This window comes from Gopherus flavomarginatus, chromosome 18 (assembly GCF_025201925.1).
Source record: "Gopherus flavomarginatus isolate rGopFla2 chromosome 18, rGopFla2.mat.asm, whole genome shotgun sequence".
Classification (NCBI taxonomy): Eukaryota; Metazoa; Chordata; order Testudines; family Testudinidae; genus Gopherus; species Gopherus flavomarginatus.
Genome location: NC_066634.1, coordinates 22,856,240 through 22,880,010, shown reverse-complemented (window position 1 = coordinate 22,880,010; position 23,771 = coordinate 22,856,240). Strand labels below are relative to the sequence as shown.

At 55.3% G+C, this 23,771-nt stretch overlaps 1 protein-coding gene and 1 long non-coding RNA gene across 4 annotated transcripts; one reads left to right on the top strand and one right to left on the bottom strand.

The window, feature by feature from the left end:
• Positions 1-10,245: 10,245 nt before the first annotated feature.
• LOC127037153 (ADP-ribosylation factor 6-like) lies at positions 10,246-14,727 on the bottom strand. The gene is made up of 2 exons (XM_050928671.1): positions 14,617-14,727; positions 10,246-10,826 (listed from the first exon to the last, which is right to left on the bottom strand). The coding sequence occupies exon 2, from the start codon at positions 10,792-10,794 to the stop codon at positions 10,267-10,269; it is 528 nt and encodes a 175-aa protein (XP_050784628.1). The 5' UTR covers positions 10,795-10,826; positions 14,617-14,727; the 3' UTR covers positions 10,246-10,266.
• A 246-nt stretch (positions 14,728-14,973) lies between these two features.
• On the top strand, positions 14,974-23,754 carry LOC127037177 (uncharacterized). 3 transcript variants are annotated; one of them, XR_007770289.1, is made up of 4 exons: positions 14,974-15,197; positions 15,295-15,459; positions 15,995-18,731; positions 23,604-23,754. It is a non-coding gene; the product is annotated as an uncharacterized LOC127037177 (long non-coding RNA). The 3 variants fall into 3 exon arrangements; XR_007770291.1 differs by lacking the exon at positions 15,295-15,459 and having other exon boundaries at positions 15,003-15,146; positions 18,131-18,731; XR_007770290.1 differs by lacking the exon at positions 15,295-15,459 and having other exon boundaries at positions 15,007-15,146; positions 18,535-18,731.
• The last annotated feature ends 17 nt before the right edge of the window (positions 23,755-23,771 follow it).

Here is a 23,771-nt window from a genome sequence, read left to right as displayed (position 1 = left end):
TCAGGCTGTGCTGGGGGCAAGGGGGATCTGGCAGGGGCCGCTGGCATGGGCAGGGTACAGAACCCCTGCGGCAAGGAGTCCTCTGGCCCCATACTCTCTTCTGAGAAGATCAGCTACACATGCCTCTTTCTGGGGGGTTGGGGGGGTGTCCCCTTTGCCATAGGCCCAGAGCCCTGGCATGCCAAGCTGCAACAGAGCTAGGGTGTACCAAGAGCACCCAGACCATCTCCAACATCCTCTGGCTCTGCGGTACCACGTCAGACTTCCAGTACCCATCCCTCAGGCGTGACTCTCCATCACTGGTGCCCAGTGTTACCAATTCGACTGGAAAGCGTTTCATCCCCACTTGGCCCTGGCGAGTGACCATCCCAGGAGCAGAGGGCTGGGAAATCAGGCTTCTCGGGTCTGGTACCCTACCTCCCGCTGTCACAGATCAGCCTGCGCCCAGCCAGCCCCCTGCCCTGGGTGACACTGCTGCTCCACTGATTGGCACATCCTGCCTCTAGCTTATGCTTCGAAAGGGGTGTTAACTCAATTGTTCCCAGAAGGGTTTTGCCGTCCTCACCAGGGGAGGGGGGAAGGTACGGGACATCTGAGAACCAGCATGGGTTTAACGAGATCAGACCCTATTCCTGTTCTTTTTGAAAGGCTCCTAGCTGCTCCCCTCTCTCCAAACACCCACCACCGATTTCTAGCACGAGACTGGCTAGGTTCAAAGACTGCCCTGGCGGACGTGTTCCTGGAAAACAGGGCAGGGGCTTGGCTTGCTGGGTTTAAACTGTCACTGCAGAGGCAGGCTAACAGGTCATCTCCCTGAACAGCCGGGCTAGGCCAAGCCATTCCAAACAAGCGCTGGCCTTTTATTCTGCATGTGGCCCTTTGCTAAATGACAGGCTCCATTGCAAGACTTTGCCACTGACTTTGAATCCCCCTCCTCCCCTCCAACCACCCACCCCTCAAACCTCCATCCAGAGCAACGAGGTGCAATCCAAAGTTTGGCTTATTCCCTCATGCCCGGGTCTTTCCAGGCTTGCGTTAGCTCCACCTGGGCCCCCAGCAAAACTCAGCTGCCCTAGCAGTTCCAAGGGCTTTACAAACATCAAAGAACGAGGCTGCAGGCTGGGCATCAGCTAAGCAGGGAGTGGGGGGCACTGGGGAGGGTGGTGTCGAGAGCTTCAGCAGGGAGGGGTGTAAAAAGACCCCAGGCAAGGCTGTGGGTCGGGATCGTGGCACATCAGCAGAGCTGGGTGGGGTGGGGAACCCTGGGCTGGAAGAACATGGGGAGTTGCAAATCAGGAGCGAGAGGCTGTGAGGGCCCCAGATGGGAACAGCAGGTCACACAGGTGCTGCTGTCAGAGATCAGTGCCTTTCCATCACCGGCTTCAGCACCCTACAGCTAGGAGCAGCGTCTCCCCTGACTGATCTCCCTCCCCTCCACCACCCCATTCAGAGATTTCCTCTGCTTTTGCAACCACCACTCTGACCTTTCGCTTCACCCTAGCTTTGCTGAACAAGGGGACTCAGCTGTTTCATCGGGCAAAGGACACTTCAGGGACTCAGATTCCCCCCCCTCCATCTAATATTTGAGTTGGATCCACCCCAGCAGGACCAGAGCATCACACAGAGCGCACAGCTGGCTGAGCAAACACCTTTGACATGGCTGCCAGCCCTGCTCCACGGCCCTGCAGTCGCAGGGTTCTTTAGCCGGCTGTCACGCTACTGCTGCCTGGCTAGGTGCTACCCGCGCTGCAGGGGAACACGGGACAGTGACAGAGCTGACAGGGGCAGGGCCACCCAGAGGATTCAGGGGCCCCTTCCATAAAAAAAAATTGCAATACTATAGAATACTAAATTCTTGTGGGGGCCCCTGTGAGGCCTGGGGCAAATTGCCCCACTTGCCCCCCCACCTCTGGGCAGCCCTGGACAGGGGGGTTTCTTGGATCCCCAGGTCACCCTGACCAGCTGAAACGAGTGTATCCCGCAAGCTAAAGAAACAGATTCCATAGGGCTTGTCCAGAAAGGCTGGACAGACACTTAGGACCAGATCCTGGCAGGTGTTTAAGCACCTGACTGTTGATTTCAGCTGATTGCAGGATCTGTGCCTTAGCGCTCTACTCCCATAGCCATCACGTTACTGCCGGCTCATATGTGACATGAGCTGGGCCGGTCTCAGCTCACACCCGTGCCCCCCTTGATCTCCCCATCCCTGTTAGCGTTCAGCAGCCCTTTGACTGGCAACTTCGGCATGACAGCCAAGAAGCAAAGGAGCCCCGGGAACGAGCTGCCCCTGCTGCATCTGGGCCACACGACTTTCCACATGCTGGGTGCGTCTACACTGCAACATAAGCCCCAGGTTCAAACTCAGGCTCAGGCCTACCCCCACTTCTGCCTACACACAAATTGTGCTGATCCTTGGTCCCAGGACCCCATGGGGATGGAGCGTCTGAGTGCGAGTCCAGCCGGTACCCAGGGCTCAAGCCCGAGTGCTTTGCAGTGTAGATGCAGCCACACTGGACTCTGGGAGTCCATCAAAAGTATCCCACAATCCAGGGCTGGCTCTACCATTTTTGCCGCCCCCCAAAAATAAAATAAATGAAACTGCTCAGACTGTGCTGCCCCAAGAATGAAGGGAATGCCGCCCCTTAGCATGTGCTGCTCCAGGCACGTGCTTCCTCTGCTGGTGCCCGGAGCCGGCCCTGCCACAATCCCATAGGCTGACTTTCTTTGCTCTCTGGCCAGTCAAGGTTTCCCACTCTGCACCGCGAACACAGGAAGTTTGGGATACGGCTGGTTGGACTCAGGCAGGCGTAATGCAGTGTAGATGCTGGAGCCCCAGTGTTCAATGCGTACAGGACACTCAAGCTCTAGGTTAACAAACCCAGGGGCTGCTCACTCAAGTTCTAGTAACCCTGGGCTTGATTCGCAGCAGAGACGCTTCCAGCATGGGGCCAGAGAAGCAGGCTGGGGGAGAGCGGCAGGCAGGCCAGTGGGAAGCTTTGAGCGCTCTGTCCTACATAGCCTAGGGTCCCACGGTGAGGAAGGACGCCCTCACGCTGCTTCCCAAACCCGCCCCGCTCATGGCACATGGCGAGAGGACTTTCTGAGCCTTGCCCTGCATCTGAAAAGTCAGCAGTGGGGTGGGAAGCCCGCCCAGGTGAGATGATTCTGCAATGGGGATGCGAACTCACAATTCCCCGGCAGAAGCCAGCTCCAGGGCATAGGTCAGTGGCAGGTTTAAACGAGTGTCAATGGCAGATTCTCGGTCACTGGAGTCTTTAGAGGAGGTCTGTAACCCAGCCAGAGGTTAGAGATCTATCGGAGGAGTCGGTGGAGGTGGTCAGATTAGACGCTTACAATGGTCTAACCGAGAGGGCCTGAGGGAGCAGAGACAGAGCCATTCCCCAACCGAGCCCACCTAATCGGTCGCCCCCTCAGCCCTAGATCTTCTGGGAATGGAAGCTGAGGCCAGAGCTAAAGCGATAACCACATGAGTGGCCGTGGGGATGGGAGGCCCCTATTCACCTGCTGGTCTCGGAGCAGCCTCCGCTTGGGAGGGCGTCCTGCAGACACGGAAAGTAGCTCCCTGCAGGCAGCTGCTGGCTGCATGCTGGCAAGATGCCTTCTCCCCAACCTGAGAATGCTTGAAAGACAAAAGGGGGAAGGAGGATTGTTGGAGGGGGCCTGCCAGGCTGGAGGGCAGGCGTTTAAATTGGAGCAAAACAAATACAGAAAACAGGAGGGGACAATTACAAATAGGGAATGCATTTGCAAGCAGGACTGAGGGTCAAGGAATGGGATATGGGGCCTTTCCCTTCTAGGGGGCACTGGTTCTAATCCAGCCCCAGATCAGGGGGAACTGGTGAGCTCAGGGGGTGTCAAGGAATGGGGTACAAGGCCTTTCCCCTCTAGGGGCACCACCTGCAATCCAGGCCCAGGTAGGGGGGACTGGCTGGATCGGGGGACCAGGGAACAGGATGGGGGGGGCCTTCCCCTGCACCTTCCTACCCCCTAAGGGACTGGCTCTAATCTAAACCATATTAGCAAAGTTGATGATTATCTGACATCCTGTGATCTACGTGGAGCAGGCTGCTAGGTCCGAGTCCGAGTTCCCAGTGGAACAGTCCCCCCCGCCCCCTCATCACCCTACGCATTCCAGCAGGGAGGCCCAAGCCTGCTGGGGGTAATGTGTTGTGGGGGGGGGAGACCTGTGCTGTACCTGCTTGGGGGGCACACCAGCTCTCTAACCGCAGAGACAGGAAGCAGATGAGCGCAGCGGTACCAGCTGGCTCAGCCCAGGAAACGCACCGGCTCGCTCAACCCAGGCTGCTGCAACTCAGCTTCCACGAGTGGGGGCCTTAGCTGACCCCTCCCCACCTGCCAGCTTTCCCCTTTCCACTGTCTCCCAATGGGGCACCCCATCAACAGCCCCCCTGTGCAGCCCCGAGCTGCCCCCGTCGCAGGCGTGCAAAGCTCACAGTGCCCGCCCAGGCGCCTGAAAAGAGGATCTCGGTCAGGCAGCAAAGCGAAGGCAGGTGGGTGGCTGAGAGGCATGGCAGGGGGTTACAGAGCCTTCCCCTGCTAGGCACTGATTCAAATCCCGCTCCGGGCTAGCAGGGACCAAACATTCTTACCTGAGGCTGTTTGGTCTCCCCTATGGAGTGAGTTGGAAGGTCTCAGCCTCATCCTGGTGGAGGAATGTCTCCCTCCCGAAAGCCCCCCCCTTTGCTGACTGCCTCAGAGAGGCCCCTGGACAACAGCTTCAGAGATGTTAATGACAGACCCTCCTGCAGCACCTGGGGCCAGAGTTAGAGAGGGGAGGAAGGACAGTCGAAAGCTCCAAGACTGGGAGTGGGGAGATCTGGGTTCCCAAGTCCCAGCTCAGCCCCCGCCTTCCTGTGTGAACCTGAGGCCTCACTTCTCTGGCATTAAAAGGGATGATGGAGGAGGGGGGAGTGGAATCTAGTGGTTAGAGCAGGTAGGCTGGTAGCCAGGACTCCTGAGTTCTATTCCCAGCTTTGGGAAGGCAGTGGTGCCTAATGGTTAGAGCTGGGAGCTAGGACTCCTGGGTTGTTCCCAGCCCTTCCATGGACACTCATTTTAGGCAAGGTACTTGACCTCAGTTTTCCCCATTTTCAAAACAATGGGCTTAGATCTTCATCCCATTCCTTACAGGCAGAGGGAGCAGTTCCCCTCTTCCCCACCCCCTCCAGAGCACAGGGGAGCCAGCCTGGCAAAGAAGGCAAGTATAGCTCAGTTTTCAAAAGGTCCCAAGCCTGTTTTTCAGAATTTCTCGAGCCCCTCCGCCACCTTGGGTTGGCAGAGAGAGAGAGGCTGCAAACGCTGAGATCAAACGCCCCTGTGAGAGCTGAGCCTGGAACCCAGGAGTCCTGGGCCCCTGCTCAGTAGTTCTGCAGGAACCGAGGGAGGCCGTGAAAAGCAGAATGAGCCCCTGTATAGTGAGGAGGTGGTTGGCTTAGGGGCAGGGGAGGGGCGTCACATCTGTGCCCAGACACCAATTTGGTTTTCTTCTGAAAAGTCCGGGGCTCAGGTGTCTGTGCAGCGAGCCGGAAATGAGATCAGCGGCCTCCTCCCACACCCTCTGCAGCCCCTTCCACGCCCGTGAGTCACAGCCACGCTTCCCCTCTCGAAAGAGGAAGCGAAATGCTGGGTAAGACATGACTCACGCTGTGCTTCATATGGGCCCCTCCCGGAGCACACTGCGAGAACCTCAGCTCAGCAAAGCGAGCCCGAGAAGGGGGAGCCCTACAGTGGCAGAACTGCGACCAGAGACCACCTTTCGGGGGCCTGCTTGACCCCGGAGCCACTGTAGGTAGCCAGTGGTTCCATCATCTTTAAAAAAGGATGCTCAACCAAGCATGCTTGCATCGAAACCTCCGGTCTGGTTCACTGATGCTTTGCACCAGCTGTACTCATGCAAAATCACCCCCATTCTGTGTTTTGTACCCTCCAGCTCCGCGCAGGTGTCAGCCCCTCCACAAGGCATAGGGCATGGGACTTCATTTGAGAACCACCGAGCGTTGCTAGGGCAGCGTTACAACAACCGTTTGGCTTAGCTCTGACACGGCCCTTTTCAGCCCTGGCTCCCAGTGTGCTTTACAAGAGACGGGTCACAGCCCCCTTTTAAACTGGTGAAGAAACTCAGGTGGCGAGCAGCGGAAGGGGTCAAAGTGACAAAGCCAGAAATAGAACCTGGATTGCAGTGGCCCTGCCCAGGGTTCTAACCACTGTCCCATGCGGCCTTGGTAGAGACACTCGGGGGAGAGGGAATTAAAAGACCATGCCCTTTTACAGAGAGGAATCTCTGCATGAAAGTGAGAAATAAAGCACAGGACAGCAGCCAATACGATTTTTAAAAAAGATTTTCATTTGCATAAAGATTAGAAAGAAAAAAACACTTAAACCCCCACCCCCCAAAACACAAAAATAAACAAACAAAAAGTTCAAACATAGTGAGCCCTTTGAAACACACTGCACTTGCCGAGTCTCTGGCTGCAGGGAGAAATTTACCAAAGAAAAAAAATCAGAGATGCTAAATCTTCCCAGATTACATGTACAGTAGGCAGATCAGCAGCAGAGAATACTTCCCCTGTGTAGCATCTCCCCAAGCAGATTACAGCCCCCAGCAGATCTGAGCACATCTTACTCTTAAAGTATCTTCGTTTTCCTTTAAGCAACAGTGGCACTTCAGTAAAGGCACAAGAGTCTCCAATTCTCTCCCCTTCGGGAGGAAGGTTTTAGACAGCCCCTCCTCATCCCCACCTCACACAGGGAAGGGAAACGCTCCACTGGCTCTGGATCAGAACCATACCGAATGCAGAATTACAGGGAGATGAGGTGGCCACCCACCGCACAGCAGAATCAGCTCCCACGCCAGCGGACGTACACACACACACACACGAGATGAATGTCTGTGTAATGATGAGATGCTTATTTAACGGCCCCAACCAGTGAGCGGAAACAGACTTATGACACCACCCTGCCAGCAGCTTCTGGTAAATATGTAGGGCTAGTGCAGAGACTTCTGTGCCTATGGAATCCAGGCTGGAAAAGTGGGCAAGCACTGTTACCATGGCCAATCAGCTGAGTCTGGAGGAAGAGTACAGGGGACTCATGCTCTGCAGTCACCCCTCTGGTAGAAGCTGCTCATGCCAGACGCAGGCCTAGACTTCTAAGTGCTTTTGCCTGCTCACCCTGTATGAGATGCAGGAGGGGAGGGGAGGGGACGGGAGGGAAACTAGCAGTTTCTTTTTTCTGCAGGAAGACGAGCCTGCCCAAAGAATCACAGCCGTCCCGCAGTAAACAATAAACAAGAGCCGCAGAGTCTCAGTCATGCACGCAGCTCTCACCCGGCTTCATTTCAGCAGGGAGCAGGAGCAAACTGGTGCCGGTGTGACTAGGGGGTGCCGGTGGCAGAGGGGGGATTTTGGAAGGGGAGGAAGCAAAAGGAAGGATACATGTGCTAAGCTGGAATGGTCAAGGAAATCTGCTCCCAAATCTGCCTACCATACACTGGCCTCTAGCCCCACGGTGGAACTGGCACCACCACGTGCATTGCTTCTATTGCATCATCCTCATCTTCGCCAACAAGCACACCTGCACCTTTAAGTGCCAGTCCACACAGCTAGCATCCCCCCCACCTCTCAAGAAAGGCAATGCTGGAAGGCTTAAGCACAACGGCAGCATCAGGCCAGCGGCTAGTCTCCCCTTGTCCCAAGGGGAGGGAGTCAGCACACATCCTGTTCCCTGCTCCGCGTGGCTGAGCCGGTTTCGAGCGAGAGGCTGGGACAAAGTCTACAAGGCCAAGCCTCGGCGAGAGCGGGGACCACGCCACAGCCAGGTGGCACTGGGGCTGCCAGGAGCCGGCTTTAATAAAAAGAGCCCGGCTGGCGTGAACTGCTCGGTAATTAGACTCAGACACCTGAGGGGGAGGGGGGAAGAGAAGGGCACTGCCCCTTTTCCTAGTTCTGATTCATTTGTTCTCAGGAGGGGCACACCCAAGGAGTAGGTTGGGAGCCTGGCTGCAGGGACAGTAGTGTGAGATTTCCCTCAAGGGCTGCCCACAGGACTCAGAGATAAGGAGGGGATGCGGGGACATGGCTCTAGGGAGACACTTTCCCAGACCAGTCCCTGCTCAAAGCCATGGCAGTGGGGTCCTGGCAGGGTGGGATGGCGCATCTCAGCGGAGGTGTGTGGCAAGGGTGGGGTGAGAACAGGCCTCGGGTGGGGCGGGCAGAGGCCACGCAAACTCATTGCAGCGCTGGGTTTGGGTGGAGCAGCACCCACACAGGGAAGGAAAAAGGGGGTTTAACCCATGCCCTCATCTAGCAGGTTTCTCAAGGTGGCAGCTTCGCCCCGCCCGCCTCCCCAAAGAGCGAGAAGAGGGCCCACGAACCAGGGGAGACATGCTGGGCGTGTCAGAGGGTTAAGAGGGAGGGGGAACAGCTCCAGCTTGGCACGGCCGCTTTGCACTAGGTCCTGCAATCTGAGTGGATTCCACGCCCCGGGAAGGACAGGGCCCTCACCACACGGTGCTACCACCGCTGTTGGTGCTCCTCACCACGTCTGCACCCCCCTTTCACCAGGATCAGCTGCCTCTGCTGGATGCGGTTTCCTTGGCAACCAGCCCCTGCCACCTTGTGGGGCAGGAGGAGGATGCTAAGACGACATAGCAGGGGAGGAGCTGGGGGGCAGAGCCCGTCACCATGAGGGAAGAGGGGCTGGGCCAACAGCTGGGGGCAAGTGCCACTTCCATTCCTCCCAGCTGAAACTAGGGACACAACTTTCCCAACCAGGGGGACCTCAATGTGGTGGGGCTCTGGCCCTAAGCACACCAACTCCTCCTGCCTTTGCCCTGGGGATACCCCATCCATAGAAAGTGAACTCATATCCCTGAGACTAAGGGGGTCCCCTCCCCCAAATAGTCCCATCAGGACCCCCTCGCTTGGCTTCAGTGGAGCCTTGGGGTACTGGCAGCCATGCCTGGGATGGTCACAGACCGGGAGGGGTCTATGGGCAGATGGCCTGAGAGCCCATGCAGCGGGGGATGGGACACCTGTACCCCAATAGAGAGCTGGGGGGAGGAGATGGATGCAAGGCATTTACCAAGGAACCCCCCTGCAGATTCCAGCCTGCAGCTCAGCAAAGGACAGAGCTTTGGATGAGTCCCATGGAAAGGGTGCAGCCACACCTGCAGGTTAACTACCATCCCAGCTGGGCCCGATCCAAGGCCCACTGCCATCCCAGGAGACTGACGCCCCCTGGGATTTGCATCTGGCCCACAGCCACCTTCCCCTACAAACAGGGCCGCCAGCCAGCAAGGACAGGTAGTCCCAGGATTCGCGGGAAAGCCACTCCTCTAAGGTGGCTCTGATGAATGGGCTCTTTGAGTCTCCCCGCCCACGTGCCGTGCCAGGGAAACTGGTTTGGGAGGAGACATGTGGGCGTGTCTGCGTCTCCTCAGGATGCCAGCCCTCCTCCCGCCAGGCTAAGCTAGTCACCAAGGCGTGCAGGGCCCAGCCCCCTCCCACATGGAGGACAGCCCTTACGCCTCACCTGGGCTGGGTTGGTGGCAGAGAAGAATGGCAGGGCATGGGGATAAATAAGGATCAACCAAGTTTTAGTTTGATCGGGGCACACAGCTATCACTCCCAACAGACAAGGATGTTCTTATAATCGTGGGTTATTGGGAAGCTGGACGGGGGACCCTCATAAACCTGCCCCCCCAATGCAAAAATCTTAAGTGCCTAGTATAAGAACTCTCCAACACCCGTCCCACCCCTCGACTGGTTCTGGAAACCGCCAGGACATAAGGAAAGAGATGGATTCCATGAACCACAGTGGGAAGGGCTGCTGTCGAGGGCACTCCAGTAGCACCAGATGATTTGCCCCGTGAACACAGCTGGAGGGGAGGGAGAAGGAGGAGTTTACACCCATCCCCTGCTACCCAAGTTAATTAAATAATAAACTCTACAGGATTTACAATCAGAAACAAGGGAAAAAAAGACTAAGTGGCCTGCATTCAGATCTAAAGAGCCTCCCCCCCCCCCCCCCAAAAAAAAAGCATTCATGACACCCTAGGCCCCCATTTTAGGGGGTGGGTGCCAAGGTACCATAGCAGGGATCCAGTCCCACCCCACCAGCAATTTTGAGAGACAAACAGATGAGTGGGGGAGGAGAGTGGGGTGGTGGGGGGTTGAATAAGGTTTCACTGGTTAGAGACTCGTGCATGGGTATAAAAAGCCGGGATTAGGATTTGTAATTGGATGTCAGCCACATCAGACCTTCGCACAGTCCTTCCCCAGATGTTGCGCACGAAGGCTGGACATACCAATTCCTGTCCCTAATGCGTGTCAGTCCCAGTTTCTCCTGGATTTCATGGGGCTTCATGGCGTCGGGCAGGTCCTGCTTGTTGGCGAAGATGAGGATGATGGCGTCCCGCATCTCCCGGTCGTTAATGATGCGGTGCAGCTCCTGCCGGCCTTCGTCGATCCGGTCGCGATCGGCGCAGTCCACCACGAAGATGAGCCCCTGGGTACCCGTGTAGTAGTGTCTCCAGAGGGGCCGGATCTTGTCCTGGCCCCCCACGTCCCAGACGTTGAATTTGACGTTCTTGTAGGTCACCGTCTCCACGTTGAAGCCCACGGTGGGGATAGTGGTGACCGACTGGCCCAGCTTCAGCTTGTAAAGGATGGTGGTCTTGCCGGCCGCATCCAGGCCTAGCATCAGAATCCGCATCTCCTTATTGCCGAAGATCTTGGACAGCATTTTCCCCATGGCTGCGGGCGAGCAGTACAGTCCATACAAGGCTGGAGAAGAAGGAACACAGCGAGATGAAGTCAAGAGCAATGCAGGGGCCTGTGATCTGGCTAGCCTCAACTCCCTTTCCTGCACTCCACCCCGCCCCGAGGCAGGCCACTGGCAAGGCACAGGTACTCAGAGAGTGGATGGGCCGAGATGCAGGAGATCTGGGCTCATATCCCAGTGCTACCACCAATTCCCACTTGAACTCTCCAGGCCTTGGTCTTGCCCATCTGTAAAATGGGGAAAACACTGTCTTCCCACTCTGTCTTCTTAAACAGGACGCTCCTTGGGGCAGAGGAAGAAGCAGGCCAAGCACGTCACAGCGCCTAGGTGCTGCTGTTAACCACAAATCTAACGCGGAAACCGAGGTCCTCCAAAGCATTCAGGCTGGGTCTAGTGCACCAATGCTTCACCCACCTGGATCACAGAGGATCTCAAAGCCCTTTAACAACTCCCTCATTTCACAGGTGGGAAAAACCAGAGGCAGAGAGGACACAGGAGGTCACACAACCACCACCGTATTGTTCCGACAGTCCTTCTTCCCAGTCCCGTTCCAACGTCTAGCCACCACTCCCCACCCAAAGCTGGGAATAAAAGCCAGGAGTCCTGACTCCCAATCCCCTCCCCTCCTAGGAGCGGAACCCAGAAGTCCTGAGCCACCCCCATCCTAACCACCGCCCCTTGTAAGAGGCCAGATATTAACAGCAAACCAGGAAGGGATCTCACACCTCTGAGGACAGGAGCAGACCTGTAGCTAGTTTCGCCAGATGCAAAAGCATGGGGAAATGGCATGCCATTACTGGGGTCTCTGGCCCGGATCCTCAAGAGGTATTTAAACACTTAACTCACATGAAAGTGAGTGGTGGCCTTGCTACTAGGGTGACCAGACAGCAAGTGTGAAAAAAACTGGACAGGGGGTGGGGGTAATAGGAGCCTATATAAGAAAAAGGCCCCAAAATCAGGACTGTTCCTACATAAAAAACAGGACATTTGGTCACCCTACTTGCTGCAAAGAAGCCAGGATTACCCCAAAAATACAGGTCAGGCATTGGGGCACTTCAACACAGCTCCTGACACCAGCTGTTCATTGCTACCCTAGGGGAAGGGGCCAATTTCTCCATGAAGTCCCTGGCAAGCAAAGCCCTGGCCCCTGCCCCCCCCCCCGCAGATCCTGCTAAACCAGCATCTGATTAGACATTCTTAGAGAACAAGCCCAGAGCAGCCTTGAAGGTCAAACTCAGAAGGGGAAGTTTCCAGGAGCTGGAAAATACCCATCATCTGGGCTGGTCTGCCTCGCCCCCGGGGCACAGCGGCTCCACCAACTGGCGTCTGCCCCCCTTTGTCCCACCCTGAACAGTTCTTCTCCTCGGCCTTCTGTCCTTTCCAAGCTATGAGAGGAGGAAGACTCCTTTCACCAAAAAGGAACCAATGGGAGGCAGGCAACAAACCCAGAGCCTGATTAAGTCCAGAGCGTCAGAACACACTGTAGCAATTTCAGTGTCTCAACATTCCACAGTGGGAATTGGCTCCTTGTTGCCACATCAACCGGCACCCTTTTCGTTAAACCGGTTTAATGGGACCAGTGTAGACACCCCCCACCCCCAATGTGGACGACTCTCATGACACTAAGAGGATCTTGCTTTGGTTTAGCAGGACCCTGATTTCGGTTCAAGGCAATCAGAAACAGCTTTAGGCGATGACCCCCCCCTCTCCCCACTAAGCCACCTAAAGCAAAGCACTTGCCCAGGGGGCTGCCCCCAGTTTAAGAGCTTCGTGAAACCGGGGCAAGTTTGTGGAGGTTCCCCAGCATGGCCCCTCTGTGCCCCCTCCTCCCCTCATGAGGAGCCATAGGAACCCAGACAAGGAAGGCACCAAGTCCCTTTCCTGGCTGACTGTCGGCCGCACTGTCACAGAATCCCACCCATAAACGGCTCAAACTCCAGAGGGATAGCTCAGTGGTTGGAGCATTGGCCTGCTAAACCCAGGGTTGAGAGTTCAATCCTTGAGGGGGCCACTTGGGGACTGGTCCTGTTTTGAGCAGGGGGTTGAGCCAGGTACCTCCTGAGGTCCCTTCCAACCCTGATATTCTATGAAAGCCAGTCAGGTTGCTTGCCCCCACAACCCCTGCTGGGGGGCTCTTCCAAAGCCTCCCCTCACTCTGACTGGTAAAAATATTCCAGTTTCCAGCCTCTGATTTCCTCCCAGCCAGTTTATTCCCATTTGTTCTTGTGGGAACTTCGTCCTTAAACTTCAGCTGCTCCTCTCCCTGGTCCCATTCCTGGCTCTGCCACTGGCCTGCTGAGTTGTCACTTCTGTGCCTCAGTTTCCCCAGCCTGACACAGGATAATGATACTGTCTTCCTTCAGAAAAAGTTTTAAGATGACTGACAAAAAGCTCTAGATTGATAAGAGCTACATATTATCATCATACCAGTATGTAGAACTCATGCCAGTCCCCTGAACAAAGTAAATCATACTGACCACAGGTTGGTTTGGTGTTTTTTTGTGTGTGGGGGGAGAGGGGAGCATAACAGTGTCTACACTAGGGCTTTTGCTGATCTAAAAGAGTCCTTCAAACCCCACACTTCACACTAGCTGATCTTGCTGCACCAGCAAAAAGTTTCAAGGGTAGATAGAGTTGACCTTTGAGCCACAGACATTGCTACATCAGGGTCCAACTCTCCAAAACGGGTGTTACAGCGGAAAGGAACAGGGCTTTTCCGAGCTCCAAAATGGCCCCCACGAGGAGCCAGAGGGAATCCCCACCCGTCAGCCAGACCCAACCCAACCTGACTCAATCCAGCTCTTCCACCCTGCAGAGCGGGCTCAAAAGGCAGGGGCCAGGCTACTTCTGCACGTGTGGCTTTTTCCCGCCCCCCACCCCAGAAGCTTCTGTCCCCAACAGCTGGGCTAAGAGTTGGGGGAAGATTTTATTTAATGTTTTTAACCTCCAGTAAGACACTGGAGAGAACTGGGGACAGGTGCTCCACTGCCCGACAAACTCAGACAAGCCCGATTCTAGCAGGAGTCTCTCCCTGCCCACATCTGAAACCCAGGCGGCGCAAAGACAGACTCAGGACCCCCCCCCCCCCGACCCCCCAGTTTGGTTGGGAAAGGGAAGAAACTTATCCCCCTCCCCAGTCAGCAGAGCAGCCGGCTGCTACCGGCGCCCAAGTCAGGACTGCAAAGAAAAAAATAAAATCTACCACTTCCCCTTTCTTCCAGCCCCCCCCGCCCCAAGTAAGATTGATTTTTTTTTTTTGGGTGTGCGCGTGCCGCTGCTTCCGGACAGCCAGTAGTTTATCTAGAGCTCGTTCCTGGCCGTTTTAATTCAAACCCCCAGATCCACCCTAGAAGTTTCAACTCTTGGGCACACCCATGATGCACAGGGAAAATATTTCCAACCAAGCAGGGGACCAGAGGGGAGGGGGGGGGGGGAGAGACACGACACCCCTTTAACCGGATCATTGCCCCCTCCTCTTCCAAACTTGAATTCAACCCCGCAGGTCCACCCAGGAGAAGTTTCAAGCCTCCCCCCGGCAGACCTGAATTCAAATCCTCCCCCCACATGCGCCCATCAGACGTGTACACGCGCCTCTCCTCCCCTCCCCATGGAAAGGGGGGGTATTTTCAAAGCACGGGGGGGGAGAAATCCTTTAATTTTATCCTTTTCTCCCCTCCTTCAGGGCTCGTATTTAGATGGTAACTGAGCGATCAATACATGTCCCCCCCCCGCATTGCAGTGTGTGGGGGGCTCAACCCACGCAAAGCCCACGCCGCGCCCAGCCCCACTCACCCGGGCGGGGCAGAGGTCAGCGGCGCCCCAGCAGCAGCTCCCCACGCGGGCTCCGCCGCGCCCCGGATTCCAACTTCCGAACGCGATGTAACAATTTCAGCGTCTCCGCGTTCCACGCGGCTGCCCGGCCGCGGCCGCCCGCGGGCTGCTCGGCATCGCCCCGGCCCCGGGGCGCAGCGGATCCGGGGGGGGCCCGGCTGCAGGATCCACCGGCCGGCGCGTGGCCCGCTCCGCTCCCGGTACCTGGCCCGGCTCCGGCTCCGCTCGCCCGTCTCCAGCCGGCACCGCGCTCTGCCCGCCCGGGCGTCCCGCAATGAAAAGGGCGCGGACTGGGGTGGGGGGTCCGCCCCTCCCGTTCGACAGCCGTGCGCATGCTCCGGCTCTTAAAGCCACCCGGACTCTTTTTTTTCCTGCCCCCCCGTTCCCGGCCCCGCTGCCTCCACCCAGCCGAGGGTGGTTACGGGGGGGGCTTTGTCTGGTCAGTTTTCCTGTAGCGAGCTGGGCGTATCGGGGGGTTGCTGGGTTGCTAGGTGAGTACACACCTCGTGTGTGTGTGTGTGTGTGTGTGTGTGTGTGTGTGTGTGTGTGTGTGTGTAGGGCTGCTGTGTTAATGCACAGTATGTGTGCGTCAGTGTAAGGCTGCTGGGTGAATACCAGTTTCTTCCCATACATGCACAGTATGTGTGTGTGTGTGTAAGGCTGCTGTGTTAATGCACAGTGTGTGTGTCAGTGTAAGGCTGCTGGGTGAATACACGTGTGTGTGCGTAGGGCTGCTGTGTTCATACACAGTGTGTGTGTGTCGGTAAGGCTGCTGGGTGAATACACCTATGTGTGTGTGTCAGTGTAAGGCTGCTGGATGAATACGTGTGTGTGTGTGTAAGGCTGCTGTGTTAATGCACACTGTGTGTGTCAGTGTAAGACTGCTGGGTGTATACACGTGTGTGTGACTGTTGTGTTATTGCACATGTGACGTGTGTGTGTGTAGGGCTGCTGTGTTAATGCACAGTGTGTGTGTGTCAGTGTAAGGCTGCTGGGTGAATACACGTGTGTGCGTCAGTGTAAGGCTGCTGGGTGAACACGTGTGTGTGTGTAGGGCTGCTGTGTTACTGCACAGTGTGTGTGTGTCAGTGTAAGGCTGCTGGGTGAATACACGTGTGTGCCTCAGTGTAAGGCTGCTGGATGAATACGTGTGTGTGTGTGTAGGGCTGCTGTGTTACTGCACAGTGTGCGTGTGTCAGTGTAAGACTGCTGGGTGAACATGTGTCTGTGTGTGTAGGGCTGCTGTGTTGCTGCACAGTGTGTGTGTAAGACTGCTGGATGAAAATGTGTGTGTCCGTGTGTGTAGGGCTGCTGGGTGAATACATGTATGTGTGTGTAGGACTGCTGGGTGTATGCACGTATGTGTGACTGCTGTGTTATTGCACACGTGACGTTGTGTGTGTGTGTGTGTGTAGGGCTGCTGTGTTAATGCACAGTGTGTGTGTGCCAGTGTAAAACTGCTGGGTGAATACACATGTGTGTGTGTGTGTGTAGGGCTGCTGTGTTAGTACACGTGTGTATGTCAGTGTAAAGCTGCTTGGTGAATACAAACATATGTGTCTCTCTGTGTGTGTAGGGCTGCTGGGTGTATACACGTGTGTGTAAGACTATTGTGTTATTGCACATGTGACGTGGGGGGGGGGTGAGCAGAAGCAGCTGAGGCAATTGCTTAGAACTGTGACCTGCCAAGGGGCCCTGATTTTGTGTTACCCCCAGTACCAGCCATCTTACTGCCCGTGGTCATTGAGAGGAGAGTCTTGGCATGGGCTGGGCTGAGATATTGTTTGGTTTGTGGAAATAATGCAGTGAGTTTTTTAGGGGGTTGGCGAGGAGACCAAACCATCCCTGCTCAGCCCCCACCCCTCTGGGCTAGCACCCCTTGCGTGTGTGTTCCATCGTCCTCTAAGCTGTAATTCCCTTGATTGAAAAGAACAACAGAAGGAAAGGCAGGCCCCATGAGGGGCTGGGGCCTTGCATGAATGAAAATTGAGTGTGACACGCACCGTGCACGCATGGCGTGCACAAGGACTAGTTACACACCTGAGTGTGGCTCAGGCTCCAGACACTTACAGCTCGAGTGTGTGACACGAACGCTGAGACTCATCATCATACACCAGAGGTTGCGTGAGGGGGTGAGTCATTGACAAGCCAGCTACCCTGTGACGGATGTGTGACTCCAGCCCTTGGACGAGTGATACCTGAGGGACAGGGTGCCTCATGTGTGACACTAGCATTTGGAATAGTGCTACGCTGGCAGCGGGACGAGCTCTTGACCGAGTTGCGCACTCTTGGTCGAGTCACTTGTGCATGACACGAGCGGTGCACTGAATTGCCCTGTGCCTCAGTTTCTCCACTTGTAAAATGAGGATAGTGATTCTTCTTTTACATCATTTCTCTAGGCTGTAAAATGTTTTGGGGCAACAATTGTTTCTCACAATGAGTCTGAGTCTCACAACGGGGCCCTGGTCTTGGTCAGGGTCTGTGCAGCGCCTGGCACTATTGGGCTCTGATCTCAGTCGGTGTCTGTGCAGCACGTGGCACAATCGGGCTCTGATCTCAGCTGGGCCTCTCTCTGGGTGCTATGATAATACTAACAAAAGGAACAAGACAACTCTGAAGAGAAACTCAAGATTCTCAAGTTGGGGGCAGGGGTATGGGAGCAGGATGATTACCCTCCACATGCCCACCTCTCTCTCTCTCTCTCTCTGGGGAGCAGATTCTCTAAGCCATCCGACAGGCTGCAGTAAGCAAGGGGCTGTTCGGGGTGAGCAGAGTGGGGAGGAGAAAAGGGAAGTAGAAGCAGCAGGTGCTGGTCTTGCGTTTGCACATATTTCTTTCCACACCCCAGACAAAAACCGAGCCGATCTTGCTGATGTCATTTCATTTCACATCCGGAGGAAGTGGGGGCGGGGGGGGGGGGGGCGTCCAATACCAGCCAAATGAGCTGAAGATTGTTTTAAAGCAAAAAGTCAGGAGAAAAGGCGATGCACTAGGTACTTACTGCACCTGGGTGCCAGAATGAGATAGACCAGTAGTTCTCTTAAACTTTTGTCCTGGTGACCCTTTCACACAGCAGGCCTCTGAGTGCAACCCCCCATATCAATTAAACCACATTTTTCTATATTTAACGCCAATATAAATACTGGAGATGGGGTGGAGGCTGACAGTTCGCAACCCCCCATGTAATAACCTTGTGATCCCCTAAGGGGTCCTGACCCCCAGTTTGAGAACCCTTGAGATAGATAGATTAGATAGAGGGGGTGTATGGGGATAGATAGATAGAGGGGGTGTACGGAGATAGATAGATAGATAGATATCTAGATAGATAGATAGATAGATAGATAGGGGTGTATGGGGATAAATAGATTGACAGAGGGAGTGTGTGGTGATAGATAGACAGATTAGATTAGATTAGATTAGCTCCAGATGTACATGTGGGGATAGACAGACTCGGCCTTATCATCCTTTTATGCAGTGGCTGGGAGTTGAAGCCAGACAAATTCAGACTGGAACAAAGGCACACGCACCTTTTTAACGGTGAGGGTAACAGACTGAAACAATTGACCGGGGGCATGGCAGATATTCCCTCATTGGCCGTTTTTCAGTCAAGCTGGGATGTTTTTCTAACCGATCTGCTCTAGGAATCATTCAGAGGCAGGTCTCTGGCGGGTGCTGTACAGGTGGCCAGACTAGGTGATCATAGTGGGCCCTTCCAGCCTTGAAACCTGTGAATCTGTGATGGCGTCTGCTTGTCCATTGCATTGTGAATTCCGTATGTAATTGACTTATTCATTGTTCCATTTGGAGGCTTCCTCCCATCAGTGCCCCTCCCTGGGCCCAGAACGAGTCACACTTGTTTTTTATCTCCTGCCATTTCAGACTGGTCAGCCAGAGGTTGGCAGCGGGATTAGCGGAAGGCATCCAGCTGGTTGGTCTCTCTTGCCGGTGATCTGGCAGTCCCGCCGTTCAGGGCCAGCAAGTTAACCCACCCCTGCGCTGAGTTGTGTGAGGTCACTCCCGCGACATACCTTTGAGGATCTGGGCCAAGCTATCTGGTACGTCTCACGCGGGAACAGGTAGGCCATCAGAGCGGGTGTATAACGCTGGCTTGCAATTAATGAGAATTAAATACCCACACACCTTTAAAAATCTGGCTCTATGTCTGCCCTCAGGGGGGTTGTGTCGTGACTTTCTAGTGTAGACAAGACCTTTGATTGAAAGCGCTTTGGGGCAGGAGCCAACTCTCTCTTCTGTGTGTGTAACAGCGCCCGACACAGTGTGGGCCTGACCCATGACTGGGCCACCTGGGTGCTACCGTATTACCCCAATAGCAATAAAAACGTACCGTACCTGGCATAGTGCGGGCCTGGGCCGTGAGCAGGGCTCTTAGGCACTGCCGTAATATACCTAATAATAATAAATACAAGATTTGTTCGAGTTATGAAATCCCAGCAGCTCAGATCTCGTTCTGGTAATTGACAAGGCACAACCCGCCTGGGATTTGCGGGCGAGGGCAGTGGGAGTGGGGAGCAGCAGGATAACCCCGCTGGGGGAGGTGGGCTCAATCCCTCCCTTTGTATGTGGGTTATGGCTCAGTGGAAAAGGGGCAATGGTGGTAAGGATGCGTGTGCCCCTGGGTTATGGTGACAAGATGTCCTGATTTTATAGAGACAGTCCCGACTTTTGGATCTTTTTCTTATATAGGCTCCTATTACCCCCCATCCCTGTCCTGATTTTTCACATTTGCCATCTGGTCACCCTACCCTGGGTTGACCCAGCCAGGCTAACATATGTGAGGTCAGGCTCCTGCTAGTTCCCCCAAAGTAACAAACCCCCACCTCCTGGGCCAGGAATAGAACCCAGGAGTCCTGGCGCCCAGCCCTCCTGCTCTAACCGCTACCCCCTCCATCCCAGAGCTGGGGATAGAACCCAGGAGTCCTGGTTCCCAGCCCCCCCTGCTCTAACCACTACACCCCCGCCCCAGAGCTGGGGATAGAACCCAGGAGTCCTGGTTCCCAGCCCCCTCTGCTCTAACCACTACACCCTACTCCTTTTCCTGAGGAAACTTTACAAAACAAAAGCCACAAAGAGGCCAAACTGGAATGTTTCTTTCCAAGTGGGAACAAGGAATAATATTTTTGTATAACACAAGCCCCACTGGTGACCGTGTGAAGGAAAGAGCTCAACTCCTTTGCTAGGAGAGCCTTGGGGACGTGGGCTAGCCATTGTGCAAGGCCTCAGACCTCACACGCACACTCCAAGTCCCAGTGTGTGTCACCCCACCGCCAGGCGTCTCTGTCTCAAACATACACATACCTCACAAACACACACACAGTCTTACCCTGCATGACACACGCACACACATGCAACACACACACGTGCACCAGCTGTGCATAAGACATATACCCACACGCCCGCCATGCATCTCTCTCTCTCATACATGCTCATACACTAACACAACCCTGCCGCACAAATGTGTGTGTAACTTTTTACCTTGCCCTCCTCACTGTGGCTCGGCGCCCCACCTGTCTCTCTGGCTGTGGCAGGCGTCACCAGGCAGCACTGTCATACACATGCTGAGCAAATTTTTACTTAGCAGATGGGCAGATATTGCATCTCTGAACAAACACTGCGGCCGGGGTGAATTTAGCCAGTGTCACTGTTTGTGGGGGGAGCTGTTGCAAGCAGCAGGAGCCTTTCCGTTCTGCCTTCCTGTCTTTGGTGCACAGATGGCACGCTCCGATCCCTGCCACAGGGGACTGGGCGCGTGCCATTTGCGACCACCTCTGCTCCAGGACTGGGGCATATGGTGTCAATGAACAAACTGCATTAAGAATATACCCAGACTGCATAGCGCTTTTCTCTCCTCCCTCAACCAACCTGCCAAGCCCTGAAATCGGTGATTGTGCAGCGGGGGTGAGTGAGTGGATCTCTCTGTAAAACTGCCTTCTAGTGGGTGGGAGAAGAACTGCTCTGCTGTGTGTCCTAGACCCCTACATTGCTTACAGCTGAGTATGATCCCCTTTAGCACTAGGCCCGTGTTTAGGTCTGAGAGGAAGACACAACCCCCTGCACCTCCAATCTCCAGCCTGTCCCCCTGCTCTGCAGCTGTGCTGAGATCTCCCCCTGCCACCCCCAAACTCAGCCTAGTGGGGTAAACCCTCTGGTGGGAAAGAATACAGGAAACTGGTTTTCCTTTTGCTCTATGACCGGGCACTTTCTTTCCCGCCCCCGAGCCACAGCCCTGGCGCCAGCTGCTGACTATTCGGAGGGTCACCCTGGCCAACGTCCTCCTTTAGGAGGGGAATGTGGCAGGGCTGCCGAGGCCTGGGGCCCAGCTGGAGGTGCTGGGCAAATGCCCTTCCTTGTGTCATTGATGCTGGGTCTGTACTGGGCATCCCCCACTTTCCAGCCCCTCTGCCTACCAGCGTGTCCCAACCACACCCCAGATGAAGCAGCTGCCCTTTAAAAACTATCCAGCTGGACACCGGCAAGCAGCAGCAAGGGGGTTAATGAGGTGACTTGCAATACACAAAATCCCACCTTCCCCTGCCTCAGCAAGGAAGCCTCTGTGGAAATGCTGCCAAGGAAGTGTCAGCAATAATAGTGACTTTGGTGTGAGTGAGAGAGGTGGGTTTAGTGGTTGGAGCAGGACAGCTGGGAGCCAGGACTCCGGGGTTCTATTCCCAGCTCTAGTCAGAGGTGTGCATAAGCAGGTACAGCTCTATGCTGTTGAAAGTGACACAGTAAATGTTTTCTATGAGGCCGTGGGCCTGGGAGCACCTGGGTGGGGGGTGGAGCCTGGGCCGGGGGTGGGTGACGGGTGACAAGGCCAAAAGCAGATTTTTACAGCTGCTGTCAAAACTTTCCGGCTTTGAATGTAGGCGCTGCGGGCTCAGTTAATACCGCAGTCAGACAGCAGAGGGCGCCCTTCTCCCGGGAATGAGAGGCCTAAACAGGCTGTAAATGGCAATTCAAGACCAGCTGGCAGACCCCGGAGTTGTTTGGCAAACACAGAGAATAGAGGGCAAGGTGGCCCAGGGGGCTGGGCTGGGCTAGCAGGGGCTGCGGCTCGGGAGTGAGGGGCACCAGGAGAACTAGTGGGAGGGGGGAACCCAGGGCTGGGCTAGCAGGGAGCTGCAGGTCAGGAGTGAGGGACACCAGCAGAGCTGGGGGGAGGAAGGATCCCAGGGCTGGGCTAGCAGGGAGCTGCAGGTCAGGAGTGAGGGGCACCAGGAGAGCTTGGGGGTGGGGACCTCAGGGCTGGGCTAGCAGGAGGCTGTGGGTCAGGAGTGAGAGGCACCAGCAGAGCTGCACGGGGGTGGATGCAGACCTGAAATAGCAGGAGTGGCCGCAAACCAGGACTTGGAGAGTTTAAGGCCATAAGGGACCATCCGGTCTGACCCCCCCCCCCCACTCCCTGCACATCACTGGCCACAGACCCCGCTCCCCACTGATGTGGGAGCGGAGGGCTGGGAGTCAAGACTCCTGGGTTCTCTTCCCAGCTCTGGGAGGAGACTGGGGTCTAGTGGTCAGTGCAGGCAGGGCTGGGAGTCAGGACTCCTGGGTTCTATCCCTAGTACCGGGGGTAGGGTAGCATAGGAGATAAGCACTGCTGTTACAGTAATGGGGGCCATACAGTTCCCTCGATAGGGGGCTAAGCCTCAGGACTCCTGGGTTCCAGGCTCAGATCTGCCCCCGACTTGCCCCTGGATTTTAGGCAAGTGGCTTCTCCGCCCCTTGCCTTAGTTTCCCTGTCAGTAGGGACTGAGACTGGTCCCCATAAGAACGGCTGTACAGGGTCAGACCAAAGGCCTATCCAGCCCAGTATCCTGTCTTCTGACAGTGGCCAATGCCAGGTGCCCCAGAGGGAGTGAACCTAACAGGCAATGATTTAAGCTCCAGCTATGACGGGCCAGGATTGTGAGCAAGAGAGAAGGGGAGCCCGGCTGGCATGGACACAGGGTGCTTGGCTCTTCCCTTGGGCCAAGCAGAACAAAACACCCAGGGCTGCCTGCGGGGAGGGGGGGGCAAGTGAGGCAATTTGCCCCAGGCCCTGCAGGTGCCCCCACGAGAATATAGTATTCTAGAATATTTAACATTTTTTTTATGGAAGGGGCCCCTGAAATTGCTTTGGCCCAGGCCCCCTGAATCCTCTGGGTGGCCCTGCTTCACACTGCAAAGAACATAGCACATAAGAACAGCCGTACCGGCTCAGACCAAAGGTCCATCTAGCCCAGTATCTGTCTACCGGACAGTGGCCAATGCCAGGTGCCCCAGAGGGAGTGGACCTAACAGGCAATGATCAAGTGATCTCTCTCCTGCCATCCATCTCCATCCTCTGACAAACGGAGGCTAGGGACAAGCAGCAACTGCATCTGCACGAACCACATCCCTGCATCTCTATCCCCTTTCCCAAAGCTGGGAAGGGAACCCAGGAGTAGGATGACCAGACAGCAAGTGTGAAAAATCAGGACACGGGGTGGGGGGTAATAGGAGCCTATATATGAAGAAGACCCCAAAATCAGGACTGTCCCTATAAAATCAGGACATCTGGTCACCCTACCCAGGAGTGCCCCCTGCCCCCCAGCCAGGTGCCCTGCTCTGACCACTAGACCCCGCTGTCCAGAAAATGACCCTTTTAAAAGGGACGGCAACCTTCTAAGAATGCGTCGCGATCTGGTAGAAAAGAAAGCAGCCAGTAGCTATTTTGTGGGTGAAAAACCGAGCATCACCACGATACATCTATAATTTATTGATTGAGGACACAGATTACAGCATCGTTGAGTTGTTTGCTTTTTTCCTGACCATTTTCTGCTTTATAAGGAAGTGGAGGGATTATAAAGTAGTCGGAGCCAATTTTAACCCTTCCTCCGACAGTAAAAATAAGCAAAGGTTAGGTGGGGATAATAAAATAAACCCCCCTAACGGCACTTTGCATTTTGCAGGATTCTCTTATCTACAGAAGAGCGGAAAACCAGGACTGAACAGCAGCGGAGTCGCCCAGGTGCAAATCAATGGCCCGCCCGCCTTCTTTCTAAAAGGTCCGTCCGACTTTCTTCAGCGCCAGGGAGTTACAAATAAAATCCACATTCTACAGTTCACAGTGCAAATCA

What these genes read in the sequence shown, in the direction of transcription:
- LOC127037153 (XM_050928671.1), bottom strand. Translation starts at nt 10,794, where the DNA reads ATGGGGAAAATGCTGTCCAAGATCTTCGGCAATAAGGAGATGCGGATT.